Here is a 19,788-nt window from a genome sequence, read left to right on the forward strand (position 1 = left end):
ATTCTGATTCTACCATAACTTCTTAAATACATAACACATCATTGGCCACCTCAATAAAATGTCTAACATAATGTAGGCCTATAAATACGACAGCATTATATCCTTGAAAAACAAACACGTCATACACGCGACGGTAGTGTAGGCCTATAGCCTATCCCATTCACCCTCCCCAATCACGACGCAAGATGATAAAGAAGACATAAGACAGAATATCATTCGCAAAGACTTTATTTAGGTATAGGACGTATACGTCTTCAACGTTTACGTCAGAACATCAAGCAATCCAATAAAATCTGTCACAATCTAACATGCGATTTTCATACAACTTAAGAAGACATACATATGGTACATTTATCTGAAGCTATTATTAAAATTTAATGCCGTTAGACATCGTCCACATGTATTATTTAAATATGTACAATCATTATATTAATATTCAGAAATAGCTACAGTCTATCTTTAAAACGGATATCATCAGTATTTTACACAACACATTTATACAAGACCATTTTGAAATTCATTATCGACAGCAGCATTCCATCGAGTTCATTTAAAAAGAAAAATATTGGTATAGACACAGTATTCATAGAGTAAAGATTAAGAGCATTATTTACTAATTATAAACATCATTCATTAAAATAATGAAATTATACTCAAACATTGACAAAAGGACGTCTTTATGAGTTGACACATGGCATCGGATATAACCCCGCCTTTGGTAAAACCATAAGCCCATCACCAAATATAAAGTTATTTTCACATAAATGACACTCCACACCCTATCACTAGGTAATCGGATACAAGCCCTCCCTGTCCACAAATACAGGTATAATGTCATTTCATTATAAATGAAATGATATACTGTATAGGCCTATTATGTGGTTGTTATAGACCTACAGTATCTAACCACATAGTTTTCACTATAAAGAGTAACAGCTGGAGGAATATACCGAGTCAATATGGTATTCCAAAAGTAAAATAATAATACCAACAAATGTACCAAAACCAATGAAATAATAGACCAGACAACCAAAAACAAAATATTAAAAAAAGTAACTTGTCATGCATAAAAATAAATCTTATCATTATAGTGTATTTTTATATAAACAATTACCTCTAAAAATAAAAGAATTATTTTTTAAAATAAAGTTAAAATCATTCTTTTTACCCGTTGCATTGATTAGTTTATTAATAGGTATGTTTTACTTTCGATATAGCTTGAGTATTGCCAAAATTAAAACAAATATACATAAATAATTAGTACAGTCACCAATACTGCCGTCACCATTAGAAAATGTGCAGATAAAATATTGTTAAAATTCTCCATAACACCATTTCCCATAAAACTTTACAATTGAAATTTACTTAAGCTAAATTATTGATCTGATGATACCATGTGTACATTGATAGACCACACAATAAACCAACATTACAAGGCAATTGTCCATTTATTTTTTAAAAATATATATGGTATATTTTATATCATATATTATTTTTTGCTGTTTTTTATTTTGTGTATGTGTACATTGTAAGACATATTTTTGTATTCTGTGTACCGTGCATGCAATGTAACGTATTCTTGAAGGATGAATAAATGTTTTAAATATTGTGAATCTTGAATTCCTTTATCACATATATGTGTAGTATTTTATAAGTAGTTGATCCATTCACTTTAAAAATGTATTTTATTGTATAGCTCTCATGGACTATGTAACAACTATTTTACTGCAGCTACTGCAGTAAACAGCATTGTTTGACTGAAATAATGTATGATCTTGGATTCAATGTGGTATGGTAGTTACTGCAATGTGTGTATATTACCTTAGCTTGCTAAATAATTGCATATATTTGTTAAGAGTAATCAAATGTAATTACTGCAGTAACTACAGTAAATAATGTTGACATGGTTCCTAATACAAAAAAACATGTGTATTAATAATGTGATGTTGATATGACAATGTTATGAATTGTCTAAAGTTTAGTTTTAACATTATCCTTTAAAAAGGATTATATATTAAATCTCACTTGTAGTTCTAGGCAATATTAAATAGCACAAATGGTATAGAGCAGCGCAGAGAAAAGTGTAGACAGATCATAAATTAATAAGAATATTAAAAAGATTAATTTTAAAAGAGAAAATTAGTAAAAAATATCAAACTATACAAGCTTTTAAAATGTTAAAAAAGCTATCATTATTTATAATTAAAGAATAAAATACAGAACAAAATTAAAATTATACTATAGTAATATTCGTAGGCACAATAGTGAATAATAAAAAAGAACATTTATATCACACACTGTTATGGTAACAAGATTAAACTTATACAAATGATTATAATAAGCAAATTATAAGTTAATCAAAAACAGCCAAATAGTAGAAATAACCTTTAATCAAAGGGACATGTGTCAATATTGTTCAACATTGGTATTAAAAATAAAAACAAATTAAGGATGCAAGGATGAATTAGAGCATTGGCCAAAAGTCACAAACCTTCAAATATATATATCAGGTTTTTTTTTCATGTTAAGATTATTGAATAACCTCATGATTAACCCCTATACTACTAAATGTGTGAATATCTTCATTGTTGCACAATCATTCACATTTTGCAACATTATACAATTTGCACATTGCCAGCCAACAAGAATTAATGTGTTTACATTATAATCAACTATAGTACACTGTAAGGTTGGTACGTATATATAGCAACATCTTCATATGCCAAATGTCAATTTAATAGACACAAGAATCATCGCTTGATTGACTTTTATATCTCATCAGATTTCTCTTGTGTTCATATTGTAGTACAGTAACCTCTTGGTAAAGTTATTTATTAGCCAATTCTTTGTACTGTGTCTATAATTTGTCAGTATCAGCCAATTTCTTTAATACTGTGTAACATATGTATCACATGTGATGCCTGTACCATAAGCCATACACCTAACCATAACATAATACAGGATCCACATGTGTTACACCTGCATAACAGAAGTTTCCTATGATACAGTACAGTCAACCAGGTGAAATGATAGATTATACAAGAAGTTTTAAAACCAAAGCAGCAATATGATATGTACAGTGTATGTTTGACATTGCAGAGCTTACAATAATTGTTTAAAGCGCTATATAAGATTCTGGTATTATCAAAATAAAATTTTAAAATTTTATACATATTTGTGAATAATTTACAAATGGCATTTACAACGTTAGTTTTGATTTAATTTATTTACTTGTTATATCTATTATTATCCCTCTCTCATCCAAAATATTCTTAAATTCTCTCCAGCAGGAGGAACTGGGAAAACATCGGGAAAGCCTTAATTCCAATGGAATAGGGAAATCTTCATTACTGTTGTCACTGATTAATTTATTATTAACACCTATTAAGATTTAAAAGGTTTCAAATTGTTGAAACTTTCTTTCTTTTAAACTGTTTTAAGGATGTTCCCTGGCACATCAGAATTCCTTATAAGAGATATTAGAATTCCTCTGCAACATTATAGCACCACTCTTCAACCTGAATCATAAAATCTATTGAATTAATATACACATTTAGTAAACTATGTTTTCTTGCTGGTAATAGATCTGTTTGCTAAACAACAAAGGTGTCACTCTATTCAAATTGATATTGTCACTCAGTATAGTAACTATGTCTTTCATGTACATCCATAAGGTTTTATTATATGCGAGGAAATTGTGTAGATTATTACTGATCACACTCTTAGTTTCATGGTGGGAGTGGGAGTGTAATCGACTACTAATCAACTGAATAGCGCCCTCTATAGAGGTGATACAGATCATATTGCACTGAATCAACTGAATGAATGACGATACGTTTATAAGTACACAACTGGTTCTATAAAACTTTATGGACAATACATATTGGGCCAGCCAACTCAGATTTAAAGCATTATTAAACTCATTGAAAAAATGCTGGTAAAGAAGTCCAGTTTGTTTGAGAGGACATCATTCCGATACTCCAGTCACTTGCCAAACTATAAGATGACTTCGTTCAGATCTTGTTTGTTTGTTCTGCATATCGCCAAGGTTACTGGCTCCCGTCTCCTCATCTTCATCATCACCTGAAAATATTAAAATAAAATTATTGAATATTGAGTGTGTGCAATGGTTTTTAGTTTAACTGAAAACTGAGGAAATTCAGATAGAATAGACTGTAGTGTCTCCGTGGCCAAATTTCAAGCGCCATATTGTTTTAATCTCGTACCTTCAGGACTGCAAATGTGTTATAAAACAAAGAATAAATGTTTTGTCAAAAACCAATGATGTTAGATATTTTTTCGGTTACGTACACAGAATTCAAAACACCAGGGCTATTTGACTGCAAATGAACATGCCGAATGTAATTAAATAGTGTCTTATCAACTTTACAATGACATTGCCAAGAAATTAATCTATTTTTCTGAGACATCCTTTTCAAAGTCCAAATTCATTTCCTTTAAAGAAGCATTAAATGGTATTTTTTTATAGTTCAGTTGATTCAAGGATCTATTTTCGGCAGAAAATTTCAAAAATAGAAACAGAAATGTGAGTGTTAATGTACTGACGAGGACTGTGAATAAGATGCCAATTTTGTACGCACATTAAATTGTAAATGTAAAATTAGCTTTATAAAGTTGTTGATATCAGAAAAGGAAATATACAGACATTCTACAGATGTCATAAATTCTATAAATATGTCTTGAGGCATTCATTAATATATTTGAAAAGTACTGAGCATGGTTCAATAATTGCTTGGAAACTGGTTTTACCGGCAAATATGGGTGGTTAAATTTGTAGATTTTCATGTTCGTCCGGCTCACTTTACATGTCTGAATAACTGTTAAGTTTTTAAACTTATTTTTTTCCGGTCAAATTCAATTTTCACAAGGTTAAATTTGAAAAAGTGTACTGGTATTGGGGAAAAAAAATTAAACCTAGTTCTACAGAACTAGTAGAAAAAAACAATCCCAACAGTGAAAAATTTGAGTTTTTAAAGTATTTCCAAAACTATAGAGGGCACTATAATTTTATGAAATTACATCCAAAGAGGCATTATAAAAAAAAACATCAACATTGGACATTTATATTTTTAAGCATATTGTAAGGGCGTGTGGCGTAGTGTATCGGACGTTAGACTATTGATCGTAAGATCAAGTACAATGCTTGCTGCGTTGCTTGTAGTCTTAGGCAAGCACTTTGCTTCTCTCCACCCAGGTGTACAAATGGGTACCTGGCAAAACAACTGCGCTGAGGCTGCATTATGGGAGTATGTCTCCATTTGTGTTTGATCCAAAAATGACCGGGGTAATAACGTGAAGTACTTTAAACACTATAAAAGAATGGAAAACCATAATAAAATAATGTGTATAGGCTCTTTCGAAAGTGTGGCATATGCCAGTGTGCTGGGAGACTTGAGATCACTCAAGTTAAAGAATAAGAGGAAAATGCTAAGCTTCTTGTTGGATTTTACCTTGTCTAAAATCAATGTAGCCTTCTCCTCCACTGAGTACCAAGATATTTTTACTAGATTGCTCATCTGCCGTTAATGGAACACCACTTGATGACGTTGATCTAACATTACTTGCAATTCCTGTAATCATTAAACAGTTTATTATCAATTACTATTTCTTCATATAGAATGTGTTTCCAGTTTTCCCTTTAGGTTATTACAGGCCATAAGTTGTAAAGGCCAGAATAGTCTGAATGTAACATTCAGATTTAGGAAAATGCAATCAATAATAATAGAAAAATAGAGCATATTGAAAGTAAAACACAATAGAAAATTGATAAAATATGTTCAATCAGTGTGTGTTTGTTTCATCTATCTATCTATTTTAAAAGTTTACACAAAATGTATTATTAATGACTAAATGGTAGAAAATGTATGCTAATTGCTATTGTGTGTTTACCTACTGTATACTGTCTAGTTGTATTAAGTCAAATAGCTGTCTAGAACCTAGATCTAACTGTCTACAATAACATTTTAAAGGAATATATCATCACATCACAAATAGCATTAAATCATTAATAAGGATTAAACTCAATATTAGACTAGGCACTGCTGTTTTCTTTGTTATAAAAATAAGTAAATAAATAAATAAAATGGTAAAGCATTAAACTGTTACTATTGTAGCCCAATTTAAAAATAGAATGTTGCAGGTGTCTAAACATCCCAGGTGTCTAATATACATATTATTTGTAAAAAACCAGCGGACAATAAATGGTCTTAATGGCAAAGGGTAGGTGCAAGAAAGTAGCGGTATTGGGCCAGGTGCCAATAGGTGGCAACAAGTCTTGTGGCTTAGGTAGCTCAGGCGGCCAATGTTAAATATGTTGCTACAACATTTTTAAGTATCAAAAGAATAGTAGTTAGGAGTTATTTATCATTCTTGCAATTTATTTGAAATACTAAAAAAAAAAACAATGCAACAACGTAACATAGATTTTCAAAATGAATCTTATCAGTTTGTTATGGATCACTTTGGATGATGTGGAAAAAGAATGAAGGCGCTTTGCAAGCACTGCTTCAGCATGTTAACAAACAGTTGATTAGTTCTATCTAGATTCACAGCAAACATTTCAAACAGTTAATAAAATGATTATCACACAGTGTTTCTACTCAAATTAATATGAGATTGTCATGATGACCTATTCTTAGTGGTTCCCAAACTTAGTGAATAAGATGGTTCCTCTAGTAAGCAATAATTGCGGATGTGATGGTTAATTATATGTCAACTGTAGAAAGATGCTCAAAGTGAAGTGACATCAGATCAGATCAGAATCCAGATGGTATTGGATAAAATAGATAGATTCTATTGAACCATCTATTCCAGAGATGCATTCAGTTGATAAAATACATCGGAAAATGGGGCCAGGTTTTCGCAGCCAAAACAACATTATCGGTTATTTTTTTAACCAGTTGCCCAATCACATCGCAACAATTTGTCCTTCAGGTCAAAAGTAAAAAATTTATCGCATTTATCCGATAATTTAAATGAGATAATTATCAGTTAATTTTTCTCATTGGCATCAGTTAAACTCTGCTTCCACAGGCAGTTTATCAGTTGATTATTGTTTAATTTTTATCGATTAATTAACGGTTAAATTTTGGCTGCTGAAACACGACCCGAGACACTTCTGGGACTTTACAAAGTTACCCCTTAACAAGGGTGTCCGCCAAATAGGGGTGGACTGTATGTTAAAACATTCATATGTTAGCCCCTTGTTTGTTCCTTGTTGTTAGGAAAATGTCCTATTAATAGGTGTTCCTTGAATAGGACAACAGTGTGGGTTCTACTGTATAATAAAAAAAAATAAAAATAGAGTTGTTTGCTTTATGATGTACAGTAAATGACCGCTTTATGATGTACAGTAAATGACCGCTTTATGATGTACAGTAAATGACCGCTTTATGATGTACAGTAAATGACCGCTTTATGATGTACAGTAAATGACCGCTTTATGATGTACAGTAAATGACCGCTTTATGATGTACAGTAAACGATGTGCAAAAAAATACAGTGTAATAGAAATAAACTATTACAATACTTGACATGGTTGATAATTTATGCTATGATGATTTTATAATGATTAATCATAACATTTCACACACAAAATGACAAATGTAAGTGAAGAACAGAAGAATTAAAAAAATTGCATAAATAAATATAATATAAAAATAGATAAACAATTCATCAAGTTATCTATTTTTAGATAATTGTGATAATTCAAATGATATTTTAAGTCCGTAAATTGCCAAACAATCTATTATAAGAATATAAGTCAGAAGACAGTGTCATCTGATAGTAATCCATCATATCAATTAATACATTATGCATAATAAAATACATAAAAGGTAAAAAAAATACATATTATTTAGAAACTTAAAAACATAATAATGTTTATGGAAGGAAGGATTGCAGTAAAGTATATAAAATTAGTCTTAAAAAGGATCATTTATCTTGAGATACACTGTATTCTTAAGATCAGAGATAGCTAGGATATGATTTGATTTTTTATTTACAAAGATTAAAAACAACTTATACTAAAATACTTCAAGTTCAAAATGTGCAAGAATGTACATAAATCTGTTCCTAAAGTCCAGCTAAAATCCCATTATATATTTTGTTCATGCTTATTCTCTAACGTGATGACCAAAAGTACCCAGTTTACTACAATACAGTACAGCATTTTTGCGAGCATAAAGAATTATATCTACACAAACACAATCTTGCTTTATGTTTCCATGAAAGAGTACAAAAAAGGTTCCCTTTACATCTGTACAGTATATTATATACTGTATATTCTTCAGTGTGTAAAAGTAATCTCCACAAAAATTCCATCTCGAAAAGAAGCCCATCTCAAAAGAAGCCCATCTCAAAAGAAGCCCACCTCAAAAGTCCATGGGCTTCTTTTCGAAGTTTTTTTTATGGTATATTGCTTGTATATAGTACAGCAGTTGAACTACTAGAGCATCATTCCTGCCAAACACTCAGACTATGACAAATACAGAGAGAACCAGTGCATGCGCAATATCAATTTTGCTTTAGGCTTATTCAGTCAAAAGAAGTTTTATCAACCCTTATTACAATACTATTCTATACTAAACATTATATGGAATGTATAAACATTATATAGATCATTTCAAATGATATAAATGTGTGGTGGTGAACATTCTCGTTTATTATATAAAATATGGGGCAATCAGACATGTGGTAAATTCTTATTTCAACTTTATACACAAGTCGAGAATATGTGATACACAGAGGCTACTCATTTCAGAGTTAATAGTTCTGTATCTGTCAGTTTTCTATGTGTATTTGTCAATTTGAATTTCTGGGATACCTGGAGGTCAGATACAGAAACCAATTAGGTTGAAGAGTGCGTTCTACTCTAGTTCTTCTATATAACTATGTAATTAGTTCACATTAATGAAGAAGAATGATAGATGAGGTCTAGTAAGAGAGTCTCTACTTTTTACCTTCTTTCAGGTTTCTCCACACGCTCATGCCGTAACTTATCACACCCTTTTCTATAACTTTAGGATATGAATGAATAGTATTTGAAATATATTAGTATTGTTCTGTCCACCTGTGTTAGTGAAATTAGCATATTAGTCATGTGTACAACCTCAAAAATGGGTTTCGCATTATTTATATACTTCATGTTCTTTAAATAACACCAGATAGGGAGAAGGCAAATCAAGGGTGTAAATAATTGGGCAACAAAATAAGTAGGTACTGTACTCTGTATTTGAAAAGAGAGGGAGAGAAAGGGAGATGGGTGGTGGGAGTTTGGCAAGTAAAGCTTTCCAAAATTGCTAGTATAAACAAATTACAGAAAACTATAAACTTATTTATTTAGTTATTCAGCAAACTTCCTTGATTGCAAAATGTCTTTATAATACAGTATATCAATATCATCTCACATATAAACTACAAAAGCCACCGATATTTTATTCATCATTTTTATGAATGTTATGCACTAATACTAATCATACACCTGTAGTACTAAAATATGCAAATTCTAATATAAAAATAGACCATCATTGACACCCATTCATTTATATAAAAATACATCATTGCAACCTACAGTACATATTTGTATACACTGACTGTTAACACAAAACAGTATCCTTATCGACAATACAACAACAAAAAAGAAATTTCGAAATTTAATTTAGGTGCAAGTGAACAATGGGTTATGTCACTACTACCAAGATTTCCTGGGTCATCAGTCTAAAACTGTATATACACAGCAAACATAGAAAAGAAGACTTTTACAATACAAAACCACAGTAAAGCTTCAACTATCAATACTAATGTTAAACTAAACTTGATATTTTAATTTAAATTGATTTAAAAAAAATTCAAGTTTACTATCAATCCACATTAAATTAAATCTCTAATATACTGTCTAGTTGTTATTTGAGGGCGGAAATGTATGACTGTTTATATACCAATATCTTAATCATTATCATAACTTTCATTTATAAATTTAGATATGAAAATTCAGTTTAAAATTTGTATAATGCAAGATCAGAATAACAAATTAAAAGCAAGAATATGTGTGAAAGTGGAATAGATTTGCTTGTGAAAATGTTTAGAGCACTGAATTTGATTTCTATCAGTTTAGTCAATCCTGAAAGGCAGAATTTTAAGCGTGATTATTTGCAAAACAATGAAATTATTATTGTAGATTAATGTAGCTGGTTATGCCAGGTTGTTCACTTCAGCTATGATGAGGTTGAAATTGAAGCAAAACCTATTTGCAAACCAATCGGAAGCAGTAAGGCCATCAGTACATTTTTTGGATTAGTGTGCGAGTTGATTTCAAAACGGTTTGGCCATTCTCAATTTACTTCCGATGGGCATGATTTGTGATTGAAAATTTAAAGCAAGAAAAGAGATGTTTAAAGAAGCAAAAATTGTTTAGCTACCATCAACCAATGTGTTAGGAGGTTATGGGTAAGCATAATATTTGCATCAACTTACTTTTATTACTCAAAATACCAGGGTAATATCCCTGAGCTAATGAAATAGAAGAAAAAAATGAAAAAGAAAAGCAAAGAAGTATATATTGAATGCATTCTAATATAACATATTTGTAAGATAGGAGCCTTATTGTTACATGGTACATGGGTTAAATTATTCATGATATAGCATTCAATGTTCCCGTAGACAAAGATGATAAACTATATGCCTATACTAGCAAACATTAGTTTATAAACAGAAGCAAACGCTGAGTTTTGCTCTGAGAAAGCTTTGCAAAGTTTGCTAGTATAAACAAACTGAAGCAAACTCTGAGTTTTGCTCTGAGAAAGCTTTGCAAAGTTTGCTAGTATAAACAAACTGAAGCAAACTCTGAGTTTTGCTCTGAGAAAGCTTTGCAAAGTTTGCTAGTATAAACAAACTGAAGCAAACTCTGAGTTTTGCTCTGAGAAAGCTTTGCAAAGTTTGCTAGTATAAACAAACTGAAGCAAACTCTGAGTTTTGCTCTGAGAAAGCTTTGCAAAGTTTGCTAGTATAAACAAACTGAAGCAAACTCTGAGTTTTGCTCTGAGAAAGCTTTGAAAAGTTTGCTAGTATAAACAAACTGCAACAAACTGTAGAAACTTATTTTGAACAAGTTATTCAGCAAACTTGATGAATTATTTTTCTGAGTTTTGTGAACTCAGGGAAACAAATAACAGTCTAGGCATGGATCTATGCATAGATCTAATAGAGTCCATGGTCTTTGTAGGCATATATCCCTGTAAATGGACAAAATGAATTCCTCCAAACTGAAATATCATAAAACAGTTTAGACTTGCTGTTTTAGAATTAGGGAAGAGTGACATTATCAGCAGCACAACCTCATAGTTTGTTCATGTGGAAATTATATTATGAAATGATTTTAATAGCAAGGTATTAAGAATGAAACAGGAACAATTAGATGCCTCTATACTTCACATGGCATGATGTTAACATTTTCACATGAATTGATAGATATTTTCAGTATTTAGTTCAATTTCAAAGAATGAATGAATTTCAGAATAACAGTAATTACTAAATTCAAAGGGTTTTATGCAATAAGTAGCTTAGTCGCAAAAATAACACATCAAGCTCTTTTTTAGCCAAAGATATTTGTCAACTTTTCCCAAATTTGGACACAATTTGGCTGGCTGAAAAAAAAGTATTCCCTAGTAGGGTGTCACCTGAATAGGGTGTCCCAAAGGAGAGGTTCTACTGTATTAAGAGATATCATACTAGTATAATGTTAAATTGAATGTAGTCATTTAGCAATCACAATTGAATTAATATAGTATTGATACCTCACAACCATTCAATAAACACAAGAACAAAATGGTTTTTATGCAATAAGCAGCTCAGTCGCAAAAGTGACAATGTAACACAAACAGTTTAAATATGCATATGTGACTACCTCACTCTCTTAGTTGTATAGCCTAATAATCTATATAGCCTTATGTTATTTATTGAGTGACATGGTACCACATGCCATAACAAATAACAATAAGGTATGAGAAGTTGAAAACCAGCTAAGCATAGCATGACATACAGACACATCCCAATCAGGCTTAGTTACTTAACCAGGTAAGTTGTAATCATGGGGACAGTTATCACTAACTTTGGTAGAACTTAGAAAACTTAAATATCTGGAGGATTTTTGAAGCATATCCAAACTATAGAGTGTGCTATAATACTTTGAAAAATACATCAAACTACTGTAATTAGGGCGCTATAAAAAAATAAAAAGATATTGGCATCTACGTATAATAGTAAACATGGGTATTTCATGGTGTACCAAAGGCGGAAAATGTCGAAAATATTGTATTTTAGCGGGAGAGTGGAAAATTATATGAAATATCAGGAGACTACAGTAATGCCATTATTAGGATATTTGTTTAATGAATTGATTATCATGGAAAATATGAAGTTTGTGTTTGAGTTGAGTTTTTTGAGTACAAAACCTTCCGTAGTCTGCAGCAATTTCTTGTAAAACCCTCGCAATATTAAACAATGTTTTTACCATTAAAAAGCATTTCTACATACCTGGAACGGCAACAAAGAACTTAACAGCATCACGGTGTCCGTGGAATGAGAGCTGCGCCTGGGTGATGCTACAGTAAGGAATCATGCTGCCTGGTCTCACACTATCGCTGTTACTGTCTGCGTACACACGGATCACGCCACCTGGGCGCACCCCTGTATTACTAGCTGCTGATTTTGTTGCTAAAAATGTTTAAAGTACATAATTATTTACTTTTTAGCGGATGGTTGGCCAGTGCTTTCTGAAGTCCTGTTTTAAATAACACTGCTGCAACGTATGGTTATTGCACATGTACTAACAAAAAAAATGACTGAACTTTTTGTTGGGGACACATTTGGCAAACACTCAAAATACAAATTTTTCTTTACAGTTATACAGTTAGTCACTGTTTAGAAAAGTAGAATGCAAAATACAATAGACTCTCCCAAACAAACTGGCCCAAATTTCTGGGTTTTTTCAAAGGTAGAAAATAATTCTCAACCAAAATATTTATGGTTTGGGAGAGTTGATTTTTTGTCACATTAATTAAACAATACAAAGGGGAATAAAAAAATGTTTGGGTATTTGGGAATGTGCATTTTCATCTGATTATAAAGAACTTAAGTAGCCTGTAGGTTATATTTTAGTATAAAATAATATGAAAAACTTACCTTCTGAGAGAGGTATTGATATAATGACACCATTTCCAGTACCAACCCACAATCTATTGCAAGCAATCCGTAAGGCTGTGATACGTACAAATGAGAAGCCTAGCTTTCCAGTACCTGAAAATTTTATTTTAATGTATTCTCAATTTTACAAATGCAATTTTATGACGTCAAACCCTAATCCCAAATGGAACAGTCCACTTGTACATAAATAACACCATGCGATGTGCTCAAGTAGGACGTTAGGTCAAATGGCTTCATTGCTCTATACAACAAAACATGAAGTAGAAACGAACAGACGATTGGGACAACATATGTTTGGACCTAGTTTTTATTGCCAAGATCATTTATGGTGGGAAAGATTATTTAGTGGGTTAGGCTCAGTTAGGTTGTTTATTTAGGAGTAAGCCCAAGTCCATTTTGTATACTGGTCCATTTCAACTCCTATCAATGTGGACAGACTAATTAGCACTGTTTGTTGGCTGCCCAAAGACACTTTATGTGTATTTCAATCCAATTATACTGTATGGAAGACGAGAGTTATTTGCTAACATTTACATCAAAGTGAACTGGTCTTACCTAACATTTTACTGACATATGGTTCAATATCAACATCTTGAAGGTGCTCACATGTGTGTGCATGGTAAAGTCGTAGTGTACTATCCAATCGTATTGAGATCCATACACCATCACCTTGCCAGGCTATTTGACGTACTTGACTTTCCTTACGTGGATGGGCGTCGAAGGATTTCTATTAAAAAAAAGTAATAGAGTAAAAGAAAAGAAATTCATAGCCAATCTTGGGGAACAGTTTTCTTGTGTAGCAAAATTATTTAAGGCCTAAAATATGAAATATGCTGTTAGGAGTTCAATAGGAAAAAAATAAGTTAAAAGTAAATATATAATATATATAAAAAAGGTCTTGTAGGTTTTGATATAAGGGTCATACACCATCTGTATTACTATTGATATCCCCAGTGGTGCAACGGCTATGAGAGCTCACTGGCTAAATCCATGGGCCTCGGAGCTTACAGGGTCCCTAAAGGAAACAACATGCATTAAAATATGTCGAAAAAGGTTAAAAACACACAAGCCCTCCAGCATTGTTGGGGTCCAAAGAGAGGAGCCTCTGCATTACGCCACGGATATCTCAATATATTGATACCTTAGTGGGTTATTTTGCACAAAATCATCAAAAGTAGGAGGTAGGCTTATATTTGCATCAGGATGGCATGTATAAAAAAACATTGAATTCTTGTTGAATATAGCTTCCGCATAAATGTGGAGAAAAACAATTTAGATAACTTTAATTTTCAATGCGGGTAAATTTTACTTACCTCAATTTTCAATGTGAGTGGATTAATGATGTGAATTTTGTTGCGTACTCCGCACCATACTCTATCATAAACAACCATAAGGCAGCGTATAGAATGATTTGGTTTGCTTAAGTCTAGCAGATGGTAGTTACTTAGATCCCACTGTCCATCTGAAAGTAACAATTTCATTTATTTAAAGATATATTGCCCCTTGACATTTCTTTTAAAATGTTGTTGTTGAATATGCCATTTTAATGTTTTAAATTATTATCATTCTGTTTAAAAATTGAATCAGAAAAAATTATTTACCTGAAAAAAGGTGTAATTTATAGCAAAATATAGCCAAAATGACCGTCAGACAATGGGGTTTTGGTTAAATTTAACCATTTAATTTGTCTTTTTATAAGTAAAATCATAATTTGTTTCGTTTTTTTATATTAAAACTGCAAAAAGGTCTATGCAAAGAATACTATACTAGAAAGTTGTAGGTAAATGAAAAAGATTACACCTAACAAAAACAACTGCATATGATCCAAGCTGGCAAACCCAATTTGATCCAAAATAGAGTAGGCATTTTTTGTAACTGATAACATTATTATTTTAAATTGCATGCATGAGTGAGTTTCTTTAGTAGCCTAGTATTTTTTCTTAGAGTACCGATTGACCCTGTTTTTAATTGGTATGGTTGGGCAGTAACATTTGTTAAGCCTCCCAATACAATTTCCAACAATTATAGCCTAGTTGAACATAGCCATCAGAAATAAATGACAAATTTGACATCTCAATTCACATTCAATTCACCAGGGAAAAATAGTAGTGAGTCCTCTATCGGCAGCGAATCGTTTTTGCACACGAGACAGCGTGAACAATTACCCGGAAGCAACTTTGTTTTTAAAAATAAATATTAAGTTTTTGCAAACTGGCCAATTGGAACTTTTGGTTTTATTATACTAATGAATAATTCATGAAAACCTTTGACACAGCATCTACGAACCACGTGATATTGTTTTTTTATCGACAAAGCCATTATATCTGTGTCAAACAAGGGTGAATTACACCGATGTTTTTTAAACAATTTTAGGGTATTCGAATGTTAAAATTTCGTCTAATTTGTTGAGGCTGTAATAAAACAACCTAATTTTTTGAGAAGGTGGGTTTTATATTTTCTGGATATTTAATTTTTCAATAGTAGTTAATAAAAAAATCTTGTTGGTGTTATTTTTTATTTTTTTTTAATGGCTGCTTAAACATGTGCCTTTTTGGTTATTTTACTGCTGAAAATGGAACACATGGTTGTAGCTAAAATCATTTTTTACACCATAAGATTAAAAATGTTGCTTTTTAAATTAATAAGAACATTATATAATATATAGGAAAGTTGTTTTTAATCATAAAACTTTACAAAGCCTCTTTTATTTTATTTAAAAATCAATATAGTCTAGGCCTAGTTTACAGGTAAGAGAGCTAGGCAATAGCCTGTTATTATAGTGGAGTAGTGCGTGTATTGTTGGCGCGTGTTCATTGTCAGGCGCGCGTATTTATAGGCCTAGGCCTAAGGAAATAAAAATAAATGATTACAAATATAACTAAATAATGATTATTATTAATTTAATGTTGTTTTTTGTTTACAGATCACAGAGGGATGTTCTTAAGCTGTCTGCATACTTCAATACAATAGAAATAGCATTAATCAACAACAATTTCTCATTAATTTACCGGCATATGTGAAATAACACATACAGTAATTTTATGGATATCTACAGATTTTTATTGCCAAAGGACATTTAATATTTAAAAACTTGATATTTTCCTAATTTACTTATTTAAAGGTTCAAGCGGAGGTTGGTTGTTGTGCGGTAATTCTTATAAAGTTTAAATGTGATTTCCAAATCGGCAATAAATAATCATTATATAAATATAAATAGAAAAAGGCCTAGTACAAAAGATGTTAATTTGATGTACAAAACTTGTTGTCTAATTTGTGATAATATTAAAGGTTTTATGTTAAATGGTGTGTATTTCATTTATTGCTCCATTATTATAATAAAAAGAAGGGAATCGTGAAATTTCATTAATTATTTAGCCCCAAGAATGTATTGATTTTATAGTATTTTACCAATTTAAACAGTCCAGGCCTAGCTTGCAGACAGTCCCCCTACCCACTTCTTAATAATTTTAAGAAAAATGAAAGTTCAACAATAATAATAATATTTCAAAATTTATAAGCCCTTTGTCCTCATATTTTAAGATTATGAATCAGCCACTTAACAAGAATAACAATCGAGGGGCCAATGATGAAGCGCATCTTCCCTCATTCTCTTCGCCTAAGAAAACGATTATCCAGCCCTGCCGCGTCTCCCTAGGCCTACGCGCACCGTGCTTTCGCTTAAAACAGACCTATATTCAACTCCTTATAGAATTTGTTTGAAAAATAACACAAAGCTTATTTTTGGAAATCTTAGAAAATACATATAAGACTATATTATACCGTTTTCAGAATTTCATTTAAAAATTCCAAATTAATGTTAACTATTTTAACAAACTAGTTAGTTTTCACTTTCTTGTTTTCGTCGTATGACTCGCTTTGTTTACGCTTACACTTGGCTTAGACGTTTATCTTAGAATTCGAATAAATGAATCCATAATCAACAAAAATTGGTACTGTTGTGGTTTTTGTTTAATATAAATATTCCTAATACACAGAAATCAACTAAACAGCAATATAATTTAATATAAACGAGTTAAAAAGGAAATTTAGACAGCCTATAAAATACGGAAGTCAGAACTCGCGTCGCTCGAAATGTTCGGTAACTTTCTATTTATAGCCTATCGAAAAAGGCTCTGGCTAACTTTTAAATTAAAAAGGCTCTCGGAACACTTAATTTCCCATTATCACTATTTGACGTGGATGTGAATTAAACACTGAAGTGATGAGAGTGCTTTCTGATGAACACATTAAATATTACCTGCAGATCTGTGGAATACTGCTATAGTTCCATCTGCTATTGCAACAAATACACGACCTTTGACATATCTGAAAGACCAAAGTGATAGTAGTACAAATAGTAAACAACATGTTGGCGAGAATCTCAATCTCTTCTACCAATAGAAGTGTTTTCAAAATGATGAAGGAAAATGTTTTAATTCACAATTTATCAAATCAGTTCCTACTACTTTGAAATTAGCATCATAAAATGGAAAGATTTTCTGTTCCTATTGACAAAAAAAGAAAGTTAATTGAAATCATAATTAATCTAGGATATCTATAGGCCACTACTTTATTACACCAACCTTCCAGAGATGTTCTCTACACAGGCCACTGAGATGCACTTTCTCATAAAGTTATACATTATGTGCTATATTGGTTTAGTTACATTTTGGTATATTATTATATTGCAATTATGTGATGTAAACAACATTGGGGACAATATATAAAAAACTACATACACAATAGATAAAATTGAATCTTTAAGTTTGAGTGTGTGTAGACATCTCCTCCACTGTGATACTGCAGAGTGTACATATAGACTGAAAAATGCAGACAATATTATTATTACTCCAAGCATCACATATTTAATTGTAAGCTTGTGATTGAAAAACTCTTATCCAAGCTCAGATTTATTTAATACAATTTCATAATAAATATATGATATGTTGGAAAATAATCATATTCAATCATCTGTGAAAGAGTCAAATTGCATTGCATTATCCCAGCCAACAACCAGATTACTATGAAACTGCAGTGTAGTTCAGGTCTAGTCTGAATACTTTATTAAAACTGGTTCTAGTGTTCATCCTCGCACCATAAAAAAAAAAAAAAATAAGGCTGTCAACCTTACATGTTAGGTCAAGATACAACTTTGCACTGATTACTAGCTGCATTAAGGGAGTATATTTCCATATGCCTTTGATAAAAATAATGACCAGGGTAATAATGTGAAGCGAATATTATTATTAATATAAAAGCTTTCGATCATGATTGTAAATTAGTATTTTTTATATTGGTCATGGTAATGGTCAATGTTTTGTGAGGTGGCTTTCAGCAAGGTCAAACATGCTCTTTAATATTGTCTTATTATCAGCTCATGGAATGAGACACACAGTTAACTATGGTGACAGAAGATAGTGATTACATGAAGTTGACTGTGCCAAGGCTTACACAGTGACGCAGTTTTAGCCATACTCCTGCAAGTGTGCCAGAATCAGGATTTCAACCAGGGACCACCAAGCTTTAAGTGACAATGTTAGGGTTTCTTTTTATGTAAATAAACTCACCATCCGTTCTGACCTCCCAGCCACATCGTTGGTTTCACACTACTCATCTTCTCAGCCTCCACATACATAAAGTCATTCTCCATTTGTACTACAGACAGACCATCTTTGAGCAGGTCACTGGCATCCTGAGAGGCACTTCTTGCTCTCTTAGCAGCTTCACTCTGTAGTGAACTCACACCAAGAGGATCTGGTTGTACATCTGACAATGCAAGATATAAGGTAGGTAAATTTATTTGAATGACAAAGAAAATTACTGTAATATCATAATGAAGATATTTGGTCACAATGTTATGTTACCGCAATCAAGTTTTTACTGTATTCAACACTCAAATCTGTATTTATTCCTTTTTTTTTATTTATTTAGGTGACCAACTTGATCGAGCTTTACTCTTTTGGTCTATACCTTTCATTCACTTTGCCTTGTATTGATATTAAAATTATTAATATCATTGGTGTTCAATAAATAAATAAAATATGAAATGTATCATTTAACTTTGAAATTCTGACATGTGACAGGACTTCAACCCAGGACCCTTGGAGTGGTAGCTAAGCATCATAACCACCAAGCCACAACTCCACTCCACATTCCTTCTTTGATTCTCTATTTTCATCTATAAATATAACAAAAAGTAAAGATAAAATTATCTCTTTACCACTCTCACTATCTGAATCACTATCATTGGCATTTTGCGATAGAATCTTCTTCTCTGACACTACTCCTTCCATGCCGATCTGAGATGACGCCGGTGCGCCGACAACAGCCTGTCGTAACACTTCCTCTGCATCTTTTGATGATGTGATGTTGGTACTCAGGTTAGCTTCTCCAACCTCTGCCTTGAACTCATGACTTGCAATACTCACTTGATCAGCTAATATTCAAATAAAATATAAATGTTAAAATGCAGTCAAAAGAAACACCACCTAATCATATTTTGATTTGTTTCATGTCGAATATCATGATAAGGCATAACAAGTTCTACATTATAAGATTTATTTTTAA

At 31.7% G+C, this 19,788-nt stretch overlaps 1 protein-coding gene across 7 annotated transcripts in view; it reads right to left on the bottom strand.

Moving 5' to 3' along the window:
* Positions 1–210: 210 nt before the first annotated feature.
* The window catches only part of LOC140048819 (C-Jun-amino-terminal kinase-interacting protein 4-like), a 61,863-nt gene continuing 42,285 nt past the window's right edge, over positions 211–19,788 (bottom strand). For 5 of the 7 annotated variants that reach the window (XM_072093614.1, XM_072093615.1, XM_072093613.1 and 2 more), the window contains 11 exons: positions 19,442–19,657; positions 18,789–18,987; positions 17,961–18,041; positions 17,480–17,547; positions 14,535–14,683; positions 13,777–13,948; positions 13,201–13,314; positions 12,553–12,732; positions 8,982–9,038; positions 5,472–5,591; positions 211–4,083 (listed from right to left, as the gene is read on the bottom strand). In XM_072093614.1, coding sequence (XP_071949715.1) covers positions 3,968–4,083; positions 5,472–5,591; positions 8,982–9,038; positions 12,553–12,732; positions 13,201–13,314; positions 13,777–13,948; positions 14,535–14,683; positions 17,480–17,547; positions 17,961–18,041; positions 18,789–18,987; positions 19,442–19,657 — 1,472 coding nt within the window. In that variant the 3' untranslated portion in view covers positions 211–3,967. Of the gene's footprint in view, positions 4,084–5,471; positions 5,592–8,981; positions 9,039–10,072; positions 10,531–12,552; positions 12,733–13,200; positions 13,315–13,776; positions 13,949–14,534; positions 14,684–17,479; positions 17,548–17,960; positions 18,042–18,788; positions 18,988–19,441; positions 19,658–19,788 lie in introns of those variants that run through there. The other 2 variants (XM_072093616.1, XM_072093617.1) reach the window with 2 other exon arrangements.

The sequence above is a fragment of the Antedon mediterranea genome, chromosome 5 (assembly GCF_964355755.1).
Source record: "Antedon mediterranea chromosome 5, ecAntMedi1.1, whole genome shotgun sequence".
Lineage (NCBI taxonomy): Eukaryota > Metazoa > Echinodermata > Crinoidea > Comatulida > Antedonidae > Antedon > Antedon mediterranea.